General features: G+C 42.4%; 2 protein-coding genes across 4 annotated transcripts in view; both read right to left on the reverse strand.

The window, feature by feature from the left end:
- The window catches only part of ampd2a (adenosine monophosphate deaminase 2a), a gene marked incomplete at its 5' end in the record, with an annotated part of 44,996 nt that extends 34,360 nt beyond the window's left edge, over positions 1-10,636 (reverse strand). For 2 of the 3 annotated variants that reach the window (XM_079509502.1, XM_079509501.1), the window contains one exon: positions 10,571-10,636. In XM_079509502.1, the coding sequence (XP_079365628.1) occupies positions 10,571-10,592 (22 nt within the window). Of the gene's footprint in view, positions 1-5,376; positions 5,471-10,570 lie in introns of those variants that run through there. The other variant, XM_079509500.1, reaches the window with a different exon arrangement.
- A 6,594-nt stretch (positions 10,637-17,230) lies between these two features.
- LOC306929978 (G-protein coupled receptor 61-like) lies at positions 17,231-18,703 on the reverse strand (the record flags this gene model as incomplete). Its single annotated transcript, XM_079510713.1, has 1 exon — positions 17,231-18,703. The coding sequence occupies one exon, from the start codon at positions 18,701-18,703 to the stop codon at positions 17,231-17,233; it is 1,473 nt and encodes a 490-aa protein (XP_079366839.1).

The raw sequence follows: 18,703 nt of genomic DNA on the forward strand, positions 1-18,703 counted from the left end.
AATCAATAAAAAAAAACAGGCCTTTAACCTGAAGGGGCCATATGTTGGCCTCATTGGCCTGTATGTCACAGAAGGATCACGGGGCAAGACACCAGCTGATACCGATTCAATGAAGATTGATGCTCATTATAGCAGTATGCTTTGCTGTAACTCTTAGATGAAATACAAGCCATCATAAACATCCACATAAATATATCTGTCAACCTACAAATCACCCAGTGGGATAGAGAGTGTCCTGTAGGTGGCCTTGTGTGGTTGAGCCTACGGTTACAGTGTGTGTGTGTGTGTGTGTGTGTGTGTGTGTGTGTGTGTGTGTGTGTGTGTGTGTGTGTGTGTGTGTGTGTGTGTGTGTAATTGGCAGCCGTCATATATGGCGGAGACGCTGTTACTTATACCCATAGAGTACTGTGTGACATGCCTGTTGTATCATGAAAACACATACCATGACTTTGCAGATGTAACTTTAATGCACCTATAATATTTGTGTCCTTGTATGCATATCCTTTGTGTGGACATAAATAAATGGTTAAAATGTGTGTGTGTGTGTGTGTGTGTGTGTGTGTGTGTGTGTGTGTGTGTGTGTGTGTGTGTGTGTGTGTGTGTGTGTGTGTGTGTGTGTGTGTGTGTGTGTGTGTGTGTGTGTGTGTGTGTGTGTGTGTGTGTGTGTGTGTGTGTGTGTGTGTGTGTGGGCTCTTGGCAATCTGGTTACCCCCAGCTCCACCTGCCTCAGTGTAATAGCCATAGACTTGGTTTCTGGTTCTCCAGAATCCCTTTTACAGAGCAGACAGGGTTTTTCTGTTACATCGACAGACCCTGGCTATTCTTAGAAGAAGAAAGCCCTGGAATGTTCCATCCAAGCACAGACAGAGCTTGCACTCAGTCATGTCTGACTGCAGAATAGTTGAGGACTCAGGACATGCATTAAAACACACACTCACTGTCATCCCAGAGACTCCCTCTAGTGGTGACAGGGAAAGTCTGAATATCATGATACACTGGTACTGCAAGACTAAAACAACAAACTAGAGCAAACATATTTGACAGTAAATAGTTTCATAACTTATTTTGCTTTTCAAACCTTTTTAAGTCCCAGTGGTTCTCAAAGGTTGTGTCCGGGGACCCCCGGGGTCCTTGGGTTAATGTAGCATCACTATCATTTATCCCCCAGCTGGGATTGTGAGGTGCAGTCTAGACTCTAGTGACGCACAGCCCTTGCACAAATTGTTTTACTTTGACTTGAAAAGGTTTGAGAACCACTGCTGTAACCAACTACGTTAGCAAGTTTCTGACATTTAGGCTTGTTTCAGAAAGCAGCAGAAATGTCGTACATCTATCAGGAGACCACAAGTAAAACTACCTGTAATTTTCATTTCATCTCCTTTGTATTTGTTGACATATATTATTGAGTAAATGTATTATGCTATGTATGTTGAATGAATTGAATACATAGGACCGCAATGGAAACAAGTCCCCAGGACTTTTTGGTGTTAATGTATTCAATCATATCAATCAATCAATCAACCTACCCTACTATCGCAGTGTCCCAGCAGTGAGTGAGGAGCGCTCAGTCAAACTCCAAAGAGGTATAGTAGGTATATGAATGAACTGGAGAACTGTGACAGGTTGCCAGTCGGAGTGGATAACTAACAGCTACACCCACAGCCGCATCGTTGAGGTCCACAGGGAAGATAGGGGAGAGGGGCTCAGTCCAGTCAACAGGCCAAAGTCCACAGTATGACAAACAAACTGTTAATGGAGAATTACCCTATGCTTCCTGCTGACAGCTGTGTTCCTACTGCAGCTGATATGATGCACATGATAACATTTTCAGTGAAGCTATATACCAGAAAATATAATCAGTCCATGCTGGTCGTATACACTACAGTTTCACAGAAAACCTCATAACATACCGACAGATTAGATAATGTCATGCACATGATGTTTTCTGTGAAGCCATACTGCCAGATTAACTAGCAGAGATGTGAAATTGGAACAAGTGCAGTAAAGAAAGCAGAGTAAAAAGAAAAAAGACAAATGTCACATCACATCCCACCAAGTGAATAATGCCGGAGGTGGTGTTCCCTCCTCCCCCACCAAGCACTGACTGTAACACTATATATTACGTCATACTGCTTCTGCCTGCTTTCTGTGATGCAGCAATGGCCTGGTGGAGGGAAACAGCCCGTAGGCGGAGTGAGGGACTCCTGAGAAAAACAGGCGGGATAATCAATGCTTCGGCAGCATATTAAGGGGTGTAAACACTGCTGTGTAACAGAGCTCTTTCAACCACATTGACAACATTTGGTCTAAAGTGAAATTTCTTTCATTCTTACATGCTATATTCCTGCCAGAAGGACCATCAAGGAGCAGTGATGCAGAATGGAGATAAGATAACTATTTATGTAATTATACTGTGGTTACTGGGAGGGGATCAAGGAATTTGCATGTGAATGTGAATCTCACCGCATATACTGTGCCAAGTCGTTTTGCTGTTGTGAATATCTGTGAGAAAAAGCACACAAAAAGGTCGGCCAAATATGGGTTCCTGTGACGGCCTGTGAGTGCAGTGGGCTCAGCCAAGCGGCTAATTGAGGGGTCTTAAATGACTGCGCAAGAGGAGAGACCTCTAAGTTATTTATCACTGCTGCAGAGACGAGTTGCTTTAGTACACAACATACAGTATGTGTGTGGATGCGTTTTGCTGCCTGTGTGCTGCTGCTCATGCAGCCGTCCAAACATTCACATTACTCTACTGAAGCCTAATTTTCAGTGTTACTCGCCACAAACATTTTCTTCTGAAAATCCGGTTGTACAACAATGTACAAATTGATTTTTAGAAGGTTTTAAATTAAATGAGATCCAAAACAACACATTGCCGTGTGGATTAATCCATTGAGACCTGGAACGCATCCATGTCACGTTAGCGTTTAACCACATTAACCCATTTTGGGGCGGGAACCCGTTTTGGTGTTTTAAACATTGTTATAATTTAGCTATTGAAAAATAGCAGATCTACAAGCTCATAGCGCGCCACCGAGTGGCGCGCTATGAACTTGTAGGTCTGCTATTTTTGAAAAATCGTTAAAATGTGCCTCAAATCTTTTCGAAAATTGTCATGATTTAGAAAACTTTTTTTTTTTAATTTCGACGTCAGGCCTGAATGGGTTAACTGCTTGGCTAAGCAGCAACTGTGGGTGCTTTGAACAATGGAGCAAAAACACCAATAACTTCAAAGCTAATCACAGTGGAGCATTGATGTATGCTTATGTAAGCTACAGTCTAAAAGGAAAACTACAATTCTGACACTAATCACAGTATGTATGTTTTTTTTACTTGTATTATTACAAAAACTTGTAAACGTATAATAACTTGTAAACGTATATAGTACTGGCATTCATAAACATTTTACACTTTAATGGTAATTCCCCATGACTAGCATAATTGATACATTTTTTGAGGCCTAGAGCCAACAGGCATTAGTTAGTGGTGGTTGGTGCATTTAAATGGACCATGTGGTCTATATAAGTGGGATAGCATTTCTGTGTGTGTGCGGTGCGTGTGTGCGTGCGTCACTATTGTAAGGGGTGAATCAGAAAGTACCGTATTTAGTAAACTGATCGTTATATAATATCCGACATCTGATAACCACATAATAGCAACAGGAAGGAAGGTTGCCAAGAAGTCAACACCTGCTCCACTAGCAATGTAAATACAACAACATTTGCAACAGTGGATTAAGAATGTGAAAGAGTCCAAAAGGTTACAAACATTGAGGTGGGACGAGGAGTAAAATACATTTCACAATTAGATTCTATTAGGCTTGGGCAATATACCGATATTACCGTTTACCGCGATATTTTAAATCAATACCGGTAATATCGCGGAGTATATAAATAATACAGAATACCGGTAATATCGCGGAGTATATAAATAATACCGAATACCGTCATAATACTAATATCGTAATTTTACCGTCATGTAAATATGAGAGGAGGGGAGGGGAGGGGAGGAGAGGGGAAATTTTGACTGGAGGGGAGGGGAGGGGAAATTTTGACTGGAGAGGAGAGGAGGGGAGGGGAGGGGAGGGGACATTTTGACTGGAGAGGAGAGGAGGGGAGGGGAAATTTTGACTGGAGAGGAGAGGAGAGGAGAGGAGGGGAGGGGAAATTTTGACTGGAGAGGAGAGGAGGGGAGGGGAGGGGAAATTTTGACTGGAGAGGAGAGGAGGGGAGGGGAGGGGACATTTTGACAGGAGAGGAGAGGAGGGGAGGGGAGGGGAGGGGAAATTTTGACTGGAGAGGAGAGGAGGAGAGGAGAGGAGAAATTCAGCCCGCCAGTGTGATATATTAATGTTTTATTAATAAAACCGATAATACCGATTATCGCGGTATTATTCACGTTATCAATACCGATATCAAAAAATCAATATCGCCCCAGCCTAGATTCTATGGGTGATAGTGATAGTGATAGTGATAGTGATAGTGATAGTGATAGTGATGGAATAGTTTCAGAGAAAAGCGGGGTAGGATGAAGTGGGAACCAAAAGAGAGAAAAAAAAGAAAAAAGAAAGAAAACACGTGGTTGCTTATATAGTCCCCTCCACAAAGATAACATGGCTTGACCAAACAGTTGGAGTGGCCATTGTGGAGTTGATGGCATGAGATAAAGGGGTGTCCAAACCCAGTCCACGAGGAGAGGCCACAAGTCAGAGCCTTGATAAACCGTTCTGGCTACAAAAGCAAGGCTGACGCCTGAGTTATAATTAGTTGCGTGCGGGTGTCATACACCCGCTATACTACGAGTAGGCAATCTATAAGGTCACAACATGTGAATCTACTATTCTCGATGCGTGACAGCCACACGCCACACTGCCATCTTCTCAATCCAATATCTCTTGCCTGCTGACAACAAACAGCAAAGGCTGCCCCTAGGGTTCTATACTAACTATCTTCACCGAAGCTTGTAGATCAGCAATTTCCCCAAAATATTCATCCCATCCCAGGATAGAGACACTAAGGCGGTAAAATAACGTATATGTTTTTACGGAAGACAAATAACTTTTAGCTTGAACTTACTGTTTGTTTTAACTGAGAATAATAATAGTTCAGTACATCACTCATTACGAAGCCTGTTGTTCAGTGTTCATATTAGACCACAAACAAATCTCCACAATGCTCAACTGTGTCACCTATCCACTGTTGTGTGTGTGTGTGTGTGTGTGTGTGTGTGTGTGTGAACTGTGAAGAGCTTGAATTCCTGAACATCACTGCACAGGAATCTGTGCATCTGTCTGACTCCAGAACACCACAACTTAATGTTTCTTTGAGATATACCCCCCACCTCACCCCGAACATACACACACAGTATTCCACTCACCGGGGCTGGTGGTGCTCTGCAGGCTTCCCCTCTTGCGTAAGGGGGATTTGGGCTTGGGGTTCCCTTGTCCCTTACTCGTGCAGGGGGATGACATTGTGCCGCCCGTCTTCTCGTTACGACTGGAGCGCAGTGAGTCAGAGCCGCAGAACAGCCGGCTGAGGGAGAGGCCAGCAGCTCCTGTGACGAACGTGCTCTCTCGCAGTCAACCCAGGGTGGCAGAGCAGCAGTGGTGGGGTTCATGCTGGGCCTGTAAAATCCCTCTGCAGATCTAGCTCCTCCTCCCAGCCAGCACCAGGCCAACAGCACTCTGTCAGGCCCCACAGGGGCCAGATGAAAGGCTGCCCAAGGCTTCCCTCTCGCAGACAGGGGGCCATCCTCCTTGGTTGCCCCAGCAACCGTGGGATGAGCTTCCCCATAGCTGATTTGAATGAAAACAGCGGCAGAGATAGGCATTGCAGAGACCGACGTTACGGTATGACAGCCGGGAAGGCCTGACACAAACTGCTGTACAGCACAACAGCTGAGAACCAAGGTGCGTGCAGGGAAACAATGTGTTACACTCATCTAATAGATACTAGAAACTCTAGATGTGGCAAGACTAGAGAAAGAAACCTACCACGGAGCATCTAAATTCAAGTGGACAGTGTTGTTAAAACAAACATTTTTTGTTAACAAGTTAAAGGTCGATATTTTGATACCGTAGTAATCATTGCTATAGTGTTTGTTCAGTTAACGGGTCTACCTGTCTCTCTCTTAATAAACAGAAAATACATTTTCAGGTGTGTCACCAATTTCATCCAATCAGGAGAGAGAACCCATTTATCATTCTGCTCATGTTCTTGTTTAACCACGTCCAATTTAACTTGATTATCCTGCTATTGCTATTTTTCTTTTCAAAATCATTTTTTATTTTCGTTTTATGGGTATCAAGTCACAGGTTCATAGAAAAAAATAAAAATAAAATATCAGATTTTAGTATCAGTGACTGAGGTAAACAAACGTAGCCTACTGTATGAATCACAGAGATCGTGGGCAGACATAATGAAAAGACTGTTATTGTGCAAAACATGCCCCTTCAAGACAAAAGAAAAACATTTTCTCCCCTTCAAGTCCCAATTTAGTAAAGCCAATTCCCAATTCCCCAGCCTCTCTACAAGTACTCCATCGCTGCTAACCCCCACAATCAGTCATCGGGAGGGTGAAGAAAGCCTCGGGTCTCCTCCGATACCCGGGTATTGCTATTTTTATCTCATATCCCGAGCCGAAAATGTATGTCAAAGAGCTGGAGAGATGAGATGACCCCAAAAAATGACATAAATAAAGAGGAAATCAAATAGTAAGTGTGGATCAATAAGCAGAGACCCATCTTAGTTCAGCATTATAAGCCGCAATGTGAACTGAACTTTAAATCTCTTCTGGGCCTGGGCCATGGCTCAGTGGTCCAGGCACCTTGGCTGGTAATCCAGTCTGGCAGTGTGCCGCGGGTTCGACTCCCGATCCCGACGGCCTTTACTGCATGTCTTCCCCCCCATCTCTCTCCCCATTTCCTGTCAGCCTACTGTCTGTCCCTCCATAAAATATATAAAATAAAGGCGAAAGCCACAAAAAAAAAATCTCTTCTGGAAAAATCTCTGGAGAGAATGAACAGGCAACCAAAGCACAGCACATGCATGGGAAGTGAAATCCTTTATGCCTGCCATTATGTACTATAAATAGTCAAAAAACAGATACCCAGGAAAGCCAGAAGCCAGAAGTCTGTGTCCAACTTCCTCTATTATGAAGTATGCTGAGGGCCTATTATTCACATTTATGGTCTATATGGGCTTCCAAAATGGGGTGATCCTATAATTGTTCACTTGATTTTGTTCAGAATTTGACTGCGCTCGCTGCTGCTTTTGAGATATTTATTAAGTATAAAAGTCAGTAAGGCACAGTCTTGCTTAGCTGCCCTACATGAATAAGTGGGAAAACACAAGGGCCAGGGTATGGGGATGTTGTTGATAACTTCATATAGACAGCCTTCAATAATGAATTGCATTTTTATAGTGCTTTTTCAAGTGCTCATTCATTCATACATTGGGAGGTGAAGCGGCGACCAGTCGACGCCAGCAATGCCCAGCATCCTCACTTCCCACATTCACACACCAATGGTGGCAAACTCACACCGACCAACTCATTGGAGGCAATGTAGGGTTCAGTGTCTTGCCCAAGGACATTTCGACATGTGGACAGGAGGAGTCAGAATTCGAACCGCCGACCCAGGGATCATTGGACGACCTGCTCTACCTCCTGAGCCACAGCCACCCCTATTCATATTAGTCCCATGAACTGAAGGATAAACTCAAAGTCTATGCAGAACTGTCCTAGTCTGATTTATTACTGTGAATATTGGTATTCAGATAGTTTTCATTCACAGACTCTACACTGTAGTACAGACTATGTGAGCACATTTTGCCATCTAGTGGTCTGAAAGTTGAACGCATTTGAGGGAAAATAATATTGGCCAGACTGAACACTGTCTACTCTAGAAGCTTCTATTCTGTATGGCAAATTTAAAATGTTTTTTCTTTTATTTTTGAACATCAAAGTCTTATCATATAGTAATACTGTGAGACAGAACTAAAATTACATATTCACCGAAACTACGAACCAACTGACCTAAATCATCATCAAAGCTTTTTTTTTTTTTGTACATCTTGATATAACATAGCCAGCCCCAGTCTTTGGTAGACACAGTATAAATGGTAGAATGTTTTTCCCAAAGTGCAAAAACAAATTGCCAAACTAAAACAGGTAAGAGCTGATCTAGTATTAGTAGAAAAATTAAGAAAAAAAAAAAAGTTATAGATGCTGTACAACAATTGACCCAATTTTTATGAGCAAGCCGACGATGTACCCTGTGTGAAGCAGCAACAACATGCACAGTTAGGAAAAACAGAGGCCTACAGTTGGAGGCCATCGATATTGTCCTTTTCTTTTTGCTGAGGTTTGCGTGATCTGCGCAAAAGGACAGTTAACCCATTTTGGGCGGGAACCCCTTTTGGTGTTTTAAACATTATGTTATAATTTAGCTATTGAAAAATAGCAGATCTACAAGCTCATAGCGCGCCACCGAGTGGCGCGCTACGAGCTTGTAGGTCTGCTATTTTTGAAAAATATTTCAGAAAACTGGAGGATTTAGAAGGATTTTTTTTAAATTTTGAGGTCAGGCCTAAATGGGTCAAATGATAAGGGACAATATCGGTGGCACCCAACTGTACTTTGTATTAACCCCATTAAGACCTGAGGCCGATTCTACAAGGGCCTTCTAAATCAGAGTAGTTGTTGTATTTGGCCGCAGACAGACACCCCATCTGAACATGTTTTGTGGCAAGAACCTCTGGAACAGAAGATCAAAAAAGATAAGATCAAAATGTTCTAAATCCTAAGAGCTATATAATAATAATTATACACACACACACACGCGTGCACGCGTGCACGCACGCGTGCACGCACGCACGCACGCACACACACACACACACACACACGCCCAGTTTTAATGTGTTTAAAAAAACCTTGCCCGCTTCTTTATACCTAAACCATAACACTAAAAAACTAATCATGGACCATTTAAAGACTCTTACCAAGACCGTCTTCTGTGAATCTGTGCCTCTGCTGTCTGGCAAGGCTTTCTGACTGCACACCCTTTTTCTAAAAATGAGACTAACTGTGGACACTGCTGGCTGCTTGGCTAGACTTTTTTTCATTCCCTCAGTGTGAAGCTCAGGGATTCTGCATTTTTGTTTGCAGAAGCCACACCAAAAAGCTCCTTCAAATAGCCTAATGCTAGCCAATGGGAAATGTAACCAGTACATATAAGTCCCATACATCCACAAAACACACACCTTCACTATAGACAAAAACAAATATTATAAAACACTTGACACATTAACTGCCAGGCATGAATTAATTAATTATTCCGCAACAGTGTTTTTCAGTGAAAACCCTTAATTTGAAGACCCATGGGACCAGAGACGTGAACCGGATGTAAACAAACACTGTGTGGAGTGACGGACGATCATATTTTCTTTCACCTGGAAAACACTTTTTATAAACGTGATCATAGTAGTTATGAAGTTATGTGTTGTTATGCATAGTGGCCCGGGCGGCTGGCGTAGCTGTCTGGGCACCTTGGCTGGTAATCCAGTCTGGCAGTGTGCTGCGGGCTCGACTCCCGATCCCGACGGCCTTTACTGCGTGTCACCCCCCCATCTCTCTCCCCATTTCCTGTCAGCCTACTTTCATCTATCCCTCCATCAATAAAAAGTCGAAAGCCAAAAAAATATATATATGCATAGTAGTTCTGCGTAGTTATGGGCCGTTGAATAAAGCTTTTTTGACCAAAAACGCAATCTGGGAAGAGAATCCGAGATAAATGCATTTTTGTAAATCTGTTTACATTGAGACGGATAGAGACTTGGTTCATTTCCGGTTTTATCGGTCTCCTACCAACCATTCATACATTGGCGAAGAGCGCAATCTATCATAATCAATAAAAACACGGACGGTCGGACGTTTGGGGACGCCAATGGCGGTTTAAGTGTTTTAAGAGCCTGTCCATCTGTCAGCAACACAAGTCGAATGGTAACCGGAAGGCTCACCCCAAAACACGCTCACCTTCATTTTTCCCCCGACCACATGCTGGGGCGGTTCTTGTATTCTTGTATTTGTTTTACTGAGGATAAGATAGAAATACGTTTTGGGTTTAGGCATAGTTTTGCTGAGGTTAAGTTTAGGAATAGGATTAGGTTTTGGCACCATTTTACTGAGGTTAAAGTTAGGAATAAGTTTAGGTTTAGGCATAGTTTACTCTAGGTTACGTTTAGAAATACCAAGTAGAGATCGTTCTGAGGCTGCTGGATTTGGGCACAGTTGAATCACTGAAATCTAAGAATTTCAGCTAATAAGGTATGTATGTGTGGTGCGATGGAGGGCTGCAAAAAGCAAGCTATATACAGGGGTTCTCAACCCACTCGGGGGTTAAAATGCTTTTGTTTTTTGCAACAGAATGGCTGGAAAACTGGAAATGACGAGTTTACATATAGTACACATAATGCATGCATAAACTTTCCTTAATGATTATATATCTGGTTTCAGTATTTTATACTATTTATTATAGCTGCTATAATACTGTCACATTTGGATGTTAACTTACCATCTTCTTTGCTGCTTGCCATTGCTGAGGACTATAGCTGAGTCTGTGGGTGGGGGCTTGTGGTAAAGGTAGATACCACTTTACCTGTGATGTCTGCAGAAAAGCATAAAAGTAAATTAAAGGCGATATTAATGATAATCTTTATGTATAAAACTTTTCAAAAACAAGTTTACAAACAGACATATCAAAGATTTAAAACTGCAAACTAGCAAGATGTTTACAATCAAGAAATAAGAACATGTGGAGTCCATTAGGAGTAAAAGGAATATCTGTCCATTCCTCTATAGTTAAAACCAAATATATAAAATTAGTTTTTAAAGACTGGACAGTGGACACTGTAGTGTACACTGAGGTAGCCTGTCTAATTTCTGCAAGTTTATTCGACACAAATATTCCACAATATCATCTGTCTGTAAGTAGAATATTATAGCTAAGCTATGGATGACCAAGATTTTATCGTCTGACTTTTACTTTCGTAGGCTACTATAGGTATATGCAAATGTGAAAATCGACTAAATACATAGGAGTCAAGGCTATACCTATCCTTTAATATCTGCGTTGTTTAACCACGACATTAAAATGTCGTTTTTATCTAGGCTAACTGTGTGATTCCACAGTTCACGGTCATAGAAGATAGCGCTATCTAACCCATGCAGTGTTACCAACCGTTTATATCGCAATAGGCAATACAATATATTGTATAATATTTTAACTAGAAAGAAAACAAGTGGCTAACGTGATGTCACCTTTATTCCAATTAGTTTTGCAACAGGATGTGTTTTGTCTGCTGGGCTCAGGCAGCTCCGGTGTGGTTTTATTTTGGCCAGAAGTTTTCAGTGCATTCACTGTCTGCATGGGCAGACTTGTGTGTGTGTGTGTGTGTATGCCCCCCCGCCCCGTGCGCGCGAAGGAGGGACTCGAAATAATGTGGAAGTGGAAACTTGAAGGGACCGCCCTAATGATGATGCAGGCTGAAAAGAAGACACCACGCACGGACGGACGCAGTAGAGTGAGAGTATGGGTCATAGTCCATCCTTTCTGCCAGTGACTTTTACGAGATGCATTGCATTGTGTGTGACTGCACCTATAGCCTATATACCTAGTAGTGTACATTATGAATATTGTACTAGAGCACAGGGACTTCTCCAGAATCGGTTTAAAATGTTATATCTACAAATTAACAACAATAATTATTGGGCAATAATGGTTATTTTAGCTAGGTGAGCTGTGAGGTGTACTCTGGACCTGGGATGGCCTATATTTATCTTCTACACAGCAGGCAAGCCAGGCATAATGTAGCAGTAGACTATATCCCATGCCTATGACAATGGTGCCACCTAGAGGCATGTTGACCATCTTGACCACAGAAGAAAGCAGCTTTTCTGCCAAAATGTAATTTATTTTAAGTGGGCAACCACTTCATTAAGTAGCTTTGTGTGCCTGCCTGGCTGGCTGGCTGGCTGGTTGGCTACCTGTGTCTGAGCACGAAAATAGCATTTGGTTCGTTTTCAAAACCAAGTGTCACTGTTGTGCAGCCTAACACACACATACATATTAACTGTATATATGATGATTTTGGGTGTATCAGTACAGTACAGTAGAGGGACCCCCACATGGTAACTCTGTCATGGTAACTCTGTCATTTCTCAACCGTTTGGACGCAGGACGGCTCGCCGGAACCGGTCCGGCCAGGCCCCCTGGGCGCGTTCCTGTGGGTCTGGAAGTTCCGGGGACCCCCACACGGAGTTGCACCACTTACTTAAGTTCACACGGGTGTGATTTTTCTTATTATGTAATGAATTATTTTTGGAAGTTATGACTTATGACTCGAGTATACTTTTTTGAGGGGCGCTATGCTCCAATGCATGGCTTTCCGAAATTACATCATGTGGCAGCCTGAGTGGAATAGTATGAGAGTGACGACAGTCACGACACTAACGTTAATTGACTCCCATTGTAACAATGGAATGCGGAAATGCTCATTCTTTTTTTTATAATATTTATTTTATTTGGAAAAAGCAGTACAAAAACATAAGTGTGCAGTTCCCAGGATTTCTTTTTTCACCCCTCTTCCCTCCCTCCCCCCTCCAAGTGACTCCATCTCCAGTGTCTCTGTGTCCTTGCTTTCTTCAGGACTACATATGGCATCAGGTCAACACTTAACAGGGGCAAAGGGCAATATCGCTTCAGAGTGTACATTTCAGAAGGAGAAAAAGAAGAAAGAGTGGGCAGACAAAAAAGTAAGACAGACAAAAGAAAAAGACAAAAAAAAAAACAACAATCAAGAAACGAAAGTATTTACAATATTGCTGAGGGGGACAAAAACAAAACAGCTTTGGACTTCGACCATGAGAGGAGGAAGGGTGTCTTAAACATTTTCTACTAAGATCATAAAGCAGGCTATTAGGGCCAGTGAGATCACACAAAGTCAGCTCTCAGAGGGGCAATGTGTACTATCCAGTTGTTCCAAATTTGGTAGAAATTGTCTAGTCTAGTTCTTAGCATGTATGTTAATTTTTCCATTTTGAAAATATCCAGGACTATTCCGTGCAAATCGTCCATTGTGGGTGTGATTGGGGTTAGCCATCGGAAATGCTCATTCTATCTCAATGGGATAGTTCCAATGTTTGGAACTATAGCCCATAGGCACCCGCTTTGCGGTGAGATCAAAGCATGTCGCCACTCTCTTACTATTCCACTCTGGTGGCAGCCAAGTCTACGTATACTTTAATGTTTGTTTAGGGCATTAAATGACGATGTAAGATGTCATCTGTCATCTGGCTGATATAAATACTGGCTGCCCTCGCTGCGCCCCTCACTTCATCACATCACTTCAATCACAAGCTCATAGCGCGCCACCGAGTGGCACGCTACGAGCTTGTAGGTCTGCTATTTTTGAAAAATCGTGAAAATATTTATTTCAGAAAACTGGAGGATTTAGAAGGACTTTTTTAAAATTTTGAGGTCAGGCCTAAATGGGTCAAATGATAAGGGACAATATCGGTGGCACCCAACTGTATGCATTATTATCCGTATAAGCTGTGCTGTGTGTATCAACTTTTGTGAATGTGTTACCGTATTGTTTTTCCCTGTACTTGTATACTGTGTTTTTTGATACTATGTAGTACTGTTGGAAGAATAGTCCAATAGGGCTGAGATCCAAGTAAACAATGAATCACTCAATTACCTTATGGCAATCATCAGCAGATCATCTCTGGAACAGACTCCCTGGAACAGGCTCCCTCTCGACCTCGGGGTTGCTAGTTCCCTCACAATTTTCAAAACAAAATTAAAGAAACATCTATACAGAGAGGCCTTTTTTAACCCCCAGCACTTGATACCCCCCCCCCCCCCCCCCCGCTAGTGTTGTTGCTTAATTTCGTCTTTAATTACTGTGATGTTTGTGACTTCTTGATTGTTTTATTTTCTGTTGTAACTATAGTTAAGCACTTTGGAACATTGTTCAAAAAGGTGCTATATAAATAAAGTTTATTATTATTATTATTATTATCTGTAACAGATTGCATGTTGCCGGTAGCCTATAACCCTGGTGATATTGAAAAAACAAGTGTGGGCTGCATGCACTACGGCCCCATACAGCCAGAATTGCTGAGAAGTAATGATAAGGGCATCTTTATGTGTCCCTAAAAGAACAAACCCCTCCTACCACCTACTACAACAGCATTGTGAAATGTCATTGGGTATACGTTGCCATGGGGATGGCAGAGCCTGGAGACACTGGGGGTGGGTTGACTGAGGTCCACTGCTGAGGTGTGAGGCCCTGTTGTGTTCAGCTGAAAGACAGTGTTAAACGCTGGCAGAATATAAGGCTGTTTTAAGTTAATTTAATTTTGTGCATATATAAACATTAGGGTCCAAGGTTAATATTATTACATCTTGTGCAGAGTTATATAAGAGTTACAATTATTTTGTTCTGGTTCCTCAGCTATTTCTAATAATACTGTATTATTATAAATAATAATAATACAGTATACAACAATCTATCTACTATATGTACATGGTTATATATATACCACACACACACACACACACACACACACACACACACACACACACACACACACACACATACATATATAGACACACAGAGTATACTGAATATATATAGCCTACTGAATACTCACTATACATATATACAGTAGATGTGTGTCTCTATCGGTCTGTCTGTCTGTCTGTCTGTCTGTCTACCACAGCCCTTGATGTGTTCATTTTCTTTTTTTTAAGATGAATGTCAAACCACTGCCTGTGGTTCTTGAAGTTTAAATGTCACCTTTGGGTCAAAGTGTTTGAACCGCATCTTTCAAAAGGTTTCAAAAGAGAGAGGGTATTACTAGTATGCATATTACATTAAAGAGGAAGAATGCATGCACAGATTATTCATAAAGATCTTTTAAAAAAAATGCATTTTCATAGTTTTTAATGATATATTGGTAAGTCAGCAATCTGGGAAGTGGGAACCCATCAGCCAAAAAAAAGGGAGAAAACATGTTTTCTTTGTCAGTGGTCCTACATGGCAGGGCCATAGGCAATATTATGAATGTGCGTCCAAAATGTATGGTTTACAAACATTAATTTAACCTTTATTTGAACACAAATTTCACTGAAGGTTCAAGCAAAAATATTAAAAAAATGTATTATTTACTTAAATCACAGCATCCTGATAACATCCTCGCCAGAAAGATGTCTTAACTTAGTAGTCATCAAAGTAAGCAGAAATTAGTTATGGTCAGTATATATATATATATATATATATATATATATATATATATACTAAGTTGATTAATAACATTTTACAGTGGCATCCCAACATAATGCATTTTCATTGCAGTTGTCTATTACATATTAAGATATATAGTATTAATTTGGCAAATGGCCAGCATTTTTAGTATCAAGTTTCAAGTTTGACAACATGCAACAGACAACCTAAATAAATACAAATCACTTGTTAACAAATGTCATTCAGTGTTCCTGAATGCTTAAAGTTGAACTTGCAGGTTAAAACCTACAGTACTCTGCCTGCCATAACCTGGAAATGTTCGATAAAAACACTATAACTAAATAAGAAAACATTCTCTCTTTATGAAAGTCACTTTTGGTCTTGTCATTGTTTATATTGAACATAAATACAACATGCAAGTGCCAAGTTGCACTTTAACACATTATTTGAAAGATTTGATTGTCAACCTAATTAAGTACTTTGAGTTAACTATACAGTACTATGACCTGAGTCGTTTGATTTTGAGGCAATCAGTTTCTGCATTTTTCTTAAAGTCAACTTATTACATTTTACAGTGCCATGGTATCTCTATATAAATGTTCCAAGAAATGTCAATGTGAGCAGGCTATTATTAATGTTGATATATTTAACATTACATCATTTAATATGTATTTTATCTTGCAGTTTTCCCCAATAATATCTGCAAATGATTTAAAGGGATTGTTTTCTTGAGCCTCCAGAATAGCTAATTTGTCAATGGCAACCTGTGAGTATTTGGAACGATTTTCTTTAATGAATTAACATTTTCATGAATGTCAGCCTCTACTAAAAGTGTTTAGAAAGAGTAGGCTGATGTAGGCTACTGTACTAAGCATCCATCCATCCATCTTCAACCGCTTATCCGTAGTCAGGTCGCGGGGGCAACAGCTCCACCAGAGAGCTCCAGACTTCCCTCTCCAGAGCAACATTAGTAACTTCAACTCCAACTGCGCCTTGGTCTGCCCCGGGGTCTCCTCCCAGTGGGACGTGCCTCAAAGACCTCGCTAGGGAGACGCCTGAGAGGCATCCTAACCAGATGCCCGAACCACCTAAGCTGGCTCCTTTCCAAGCGGAGAAGCAGCGACTCTACTCTGAGTCTCTCTCGCGTGACTGAACTTCTCACCCCGGCTATCTCTAAGGGACATGCCAGCCACCCGTCGAAGAAAACTCATTTCGGCCGATTGTATTCGCGACCTTATTCTTTCGGTCATGACCCACACTTCATGACCATAGGTGAGAGTAGGAAAAAAGATTGCTCGGTACAGAGAGCTTTGCCTTCTGGCTCAGCTCTCTTTTCGTCACAACAGTGCAGTAAATACCTGCAGTACTAAGTACTAAGACTGCAGTACTAAGCATATGCTTGCTAATTTGAGATTCAAAATATTCAGGAAACATTTCATGTAACATTAATTCCATTCAATTTACTTTATAGAATCAAACATATAGTATATATTTGTGTTACTTGAACTAAACAATTTGAACTAAACAAAAATGTATATTAATCCACTGAGTTATTTGGATACAGTACTGAGATTACATTAAAGACCAAAATAGCAATTCCTTATTGAACAGAAATTCCCTGTTTGATTTGCAAATACATCTCTAAATACATCTCCGACAACTACATGAAAATGTATACCGTTTTAACCACTTAAACCCTATACTTAGTTGACCGGGATCCCCAAGACACTATAGTATTTCCCTCTACACAAAATCTCAAACTATAACAGCAGATGAAAATGGCAAAATATAAAATAATCTGACTTCACCAATTAAATTATAAATATTACTGGAAAACTTTCAACATATTGAGAGAAAGAAACATACAGTACATACTGAATCAACCCCTGAAACATACTGTAGTAAATCTGAATAGGATAAAATTAGCTTAATTTATTATCATTATTTTCTTCTGAAAATAAAGACTTGGAAACCTTAACTCTGTGATTATATGATTGATTATTTGTCTTAATCTGGTCATTCTCAAGAAACTCTGATGTTTCCTCAGCAATTTGTCCAGGTATACGGAAATCAACTGGCACAGCCTGTGAGTTCGGAGGTGGTATAGGGCAACAGGCCTCCCCCTTGGGACTGGAGGTGCTGTGTGAGCCTTGAGGCTCTAGGTTGCAGCCAGTGCCCTGGAGAAACTGGAGGAAATTCTCTTCTATGGACCCTTCGCGGCTGGGCAGCCTGTCCTCCTCCTCGCCCCTTGCTCGTCGAAACAGGCAAGGGAGATGTTTTCCCAACTCCTCGCGGATCTGCCTGTTGAGGCAGCCGTAGAAGAACGGATTGGAGGTGAAGCAGAAGTAGCCGATCCAAGTGACCACCTCCTCCAGGGGCGCCAGCATGGCTGGAGGGCTGGCGGCCAGCGCCGAGTAGAGGTGGAAGGAGAAATACGGCAGCCAGCAACAGAGGAACTGCCCTCCCACTGCAGCCAGAACAGCTGCAGCCTTCCCCCCTCCGAACGGGCGCTGAGGGGTCACGCGTGCTGTCCCTGTGCCTGTCCCAGAGCTGGTTACCATGGTTGAACGGCTGCTGAGTGACTCTGAGCGCTGGCGCCGTGGTGTGTCCATCCAGGTGGGCAGCGGACCGTGGTGCATGGCTGCAACACGCGCCACCTTGAACATGTTGCAGTAGACAACCAGAATGACCAGCAGCGGGCACAGGAAGTACAACAGGGTAAAGAGGACCATGAATGTCATGCGGTTTGACCCTCCCCCTGTCCAGTGCAGCGAGCAGCGCCTGTGACCCTGTGCAGGGGGTGAGGGAACTGCACCTCCTCCGCCTCCCCCCCCTGGTCCACCTCCGCCTCCTCCATCCCCACCACCCTCCAGAAGATGAGTCCTCCCGCCCTGAAGAAACCAAGCCAACAATGGCAGAGCAGACATAGCCAAAGCCTTGACCCATATCCCCACCAGCACTGAAGCCACCAGGCCCATGGTCATCTTCACCTCATAGCGCATGGGGTGTATTATGTAGTAATAACGCTCCACGTTGATCGCAGAGATGGACAGGATGGCGGCGCTGACCAGGCACACGCTGAGGAAGAGGTAACTCCGGCAGAGGGCCTCCCCAAAGAATGCCCGGCTTGAGAGCATGCCAAGGGGCATGAGAAACAGTGCCGCCAGCAAGTCTACCACACACAGGTGGAAGACAAAGGCAAACTTATGGAGCTGCGGGGCCTTGGCGATGACTGCCATGACAGCCACATTGCCCACCACCGCCAACAGGTCCATGAGCAGCATGGCCAGCAAGGCTAAGGACTGCGACATAGCCCAACCCTCGGGCAGAAAGGATGCAGACATGTTAGACGTAGGCTGTGGAGGTGGCTGGGAGGAGTTCCACGTTGGCTCCAT

Source organism: Electrona antarctica (genome assembly GCF_951216825.1).
Source record: "Electrona antarctica genome assembly, chromosome: 9".
Classification (NCBI taxonomy): Eukaryota; Metazoa; Chordata; class Actinopteri; order Myctophiformes; family Myctophidae; genus Electrona; species Electrona antarctica.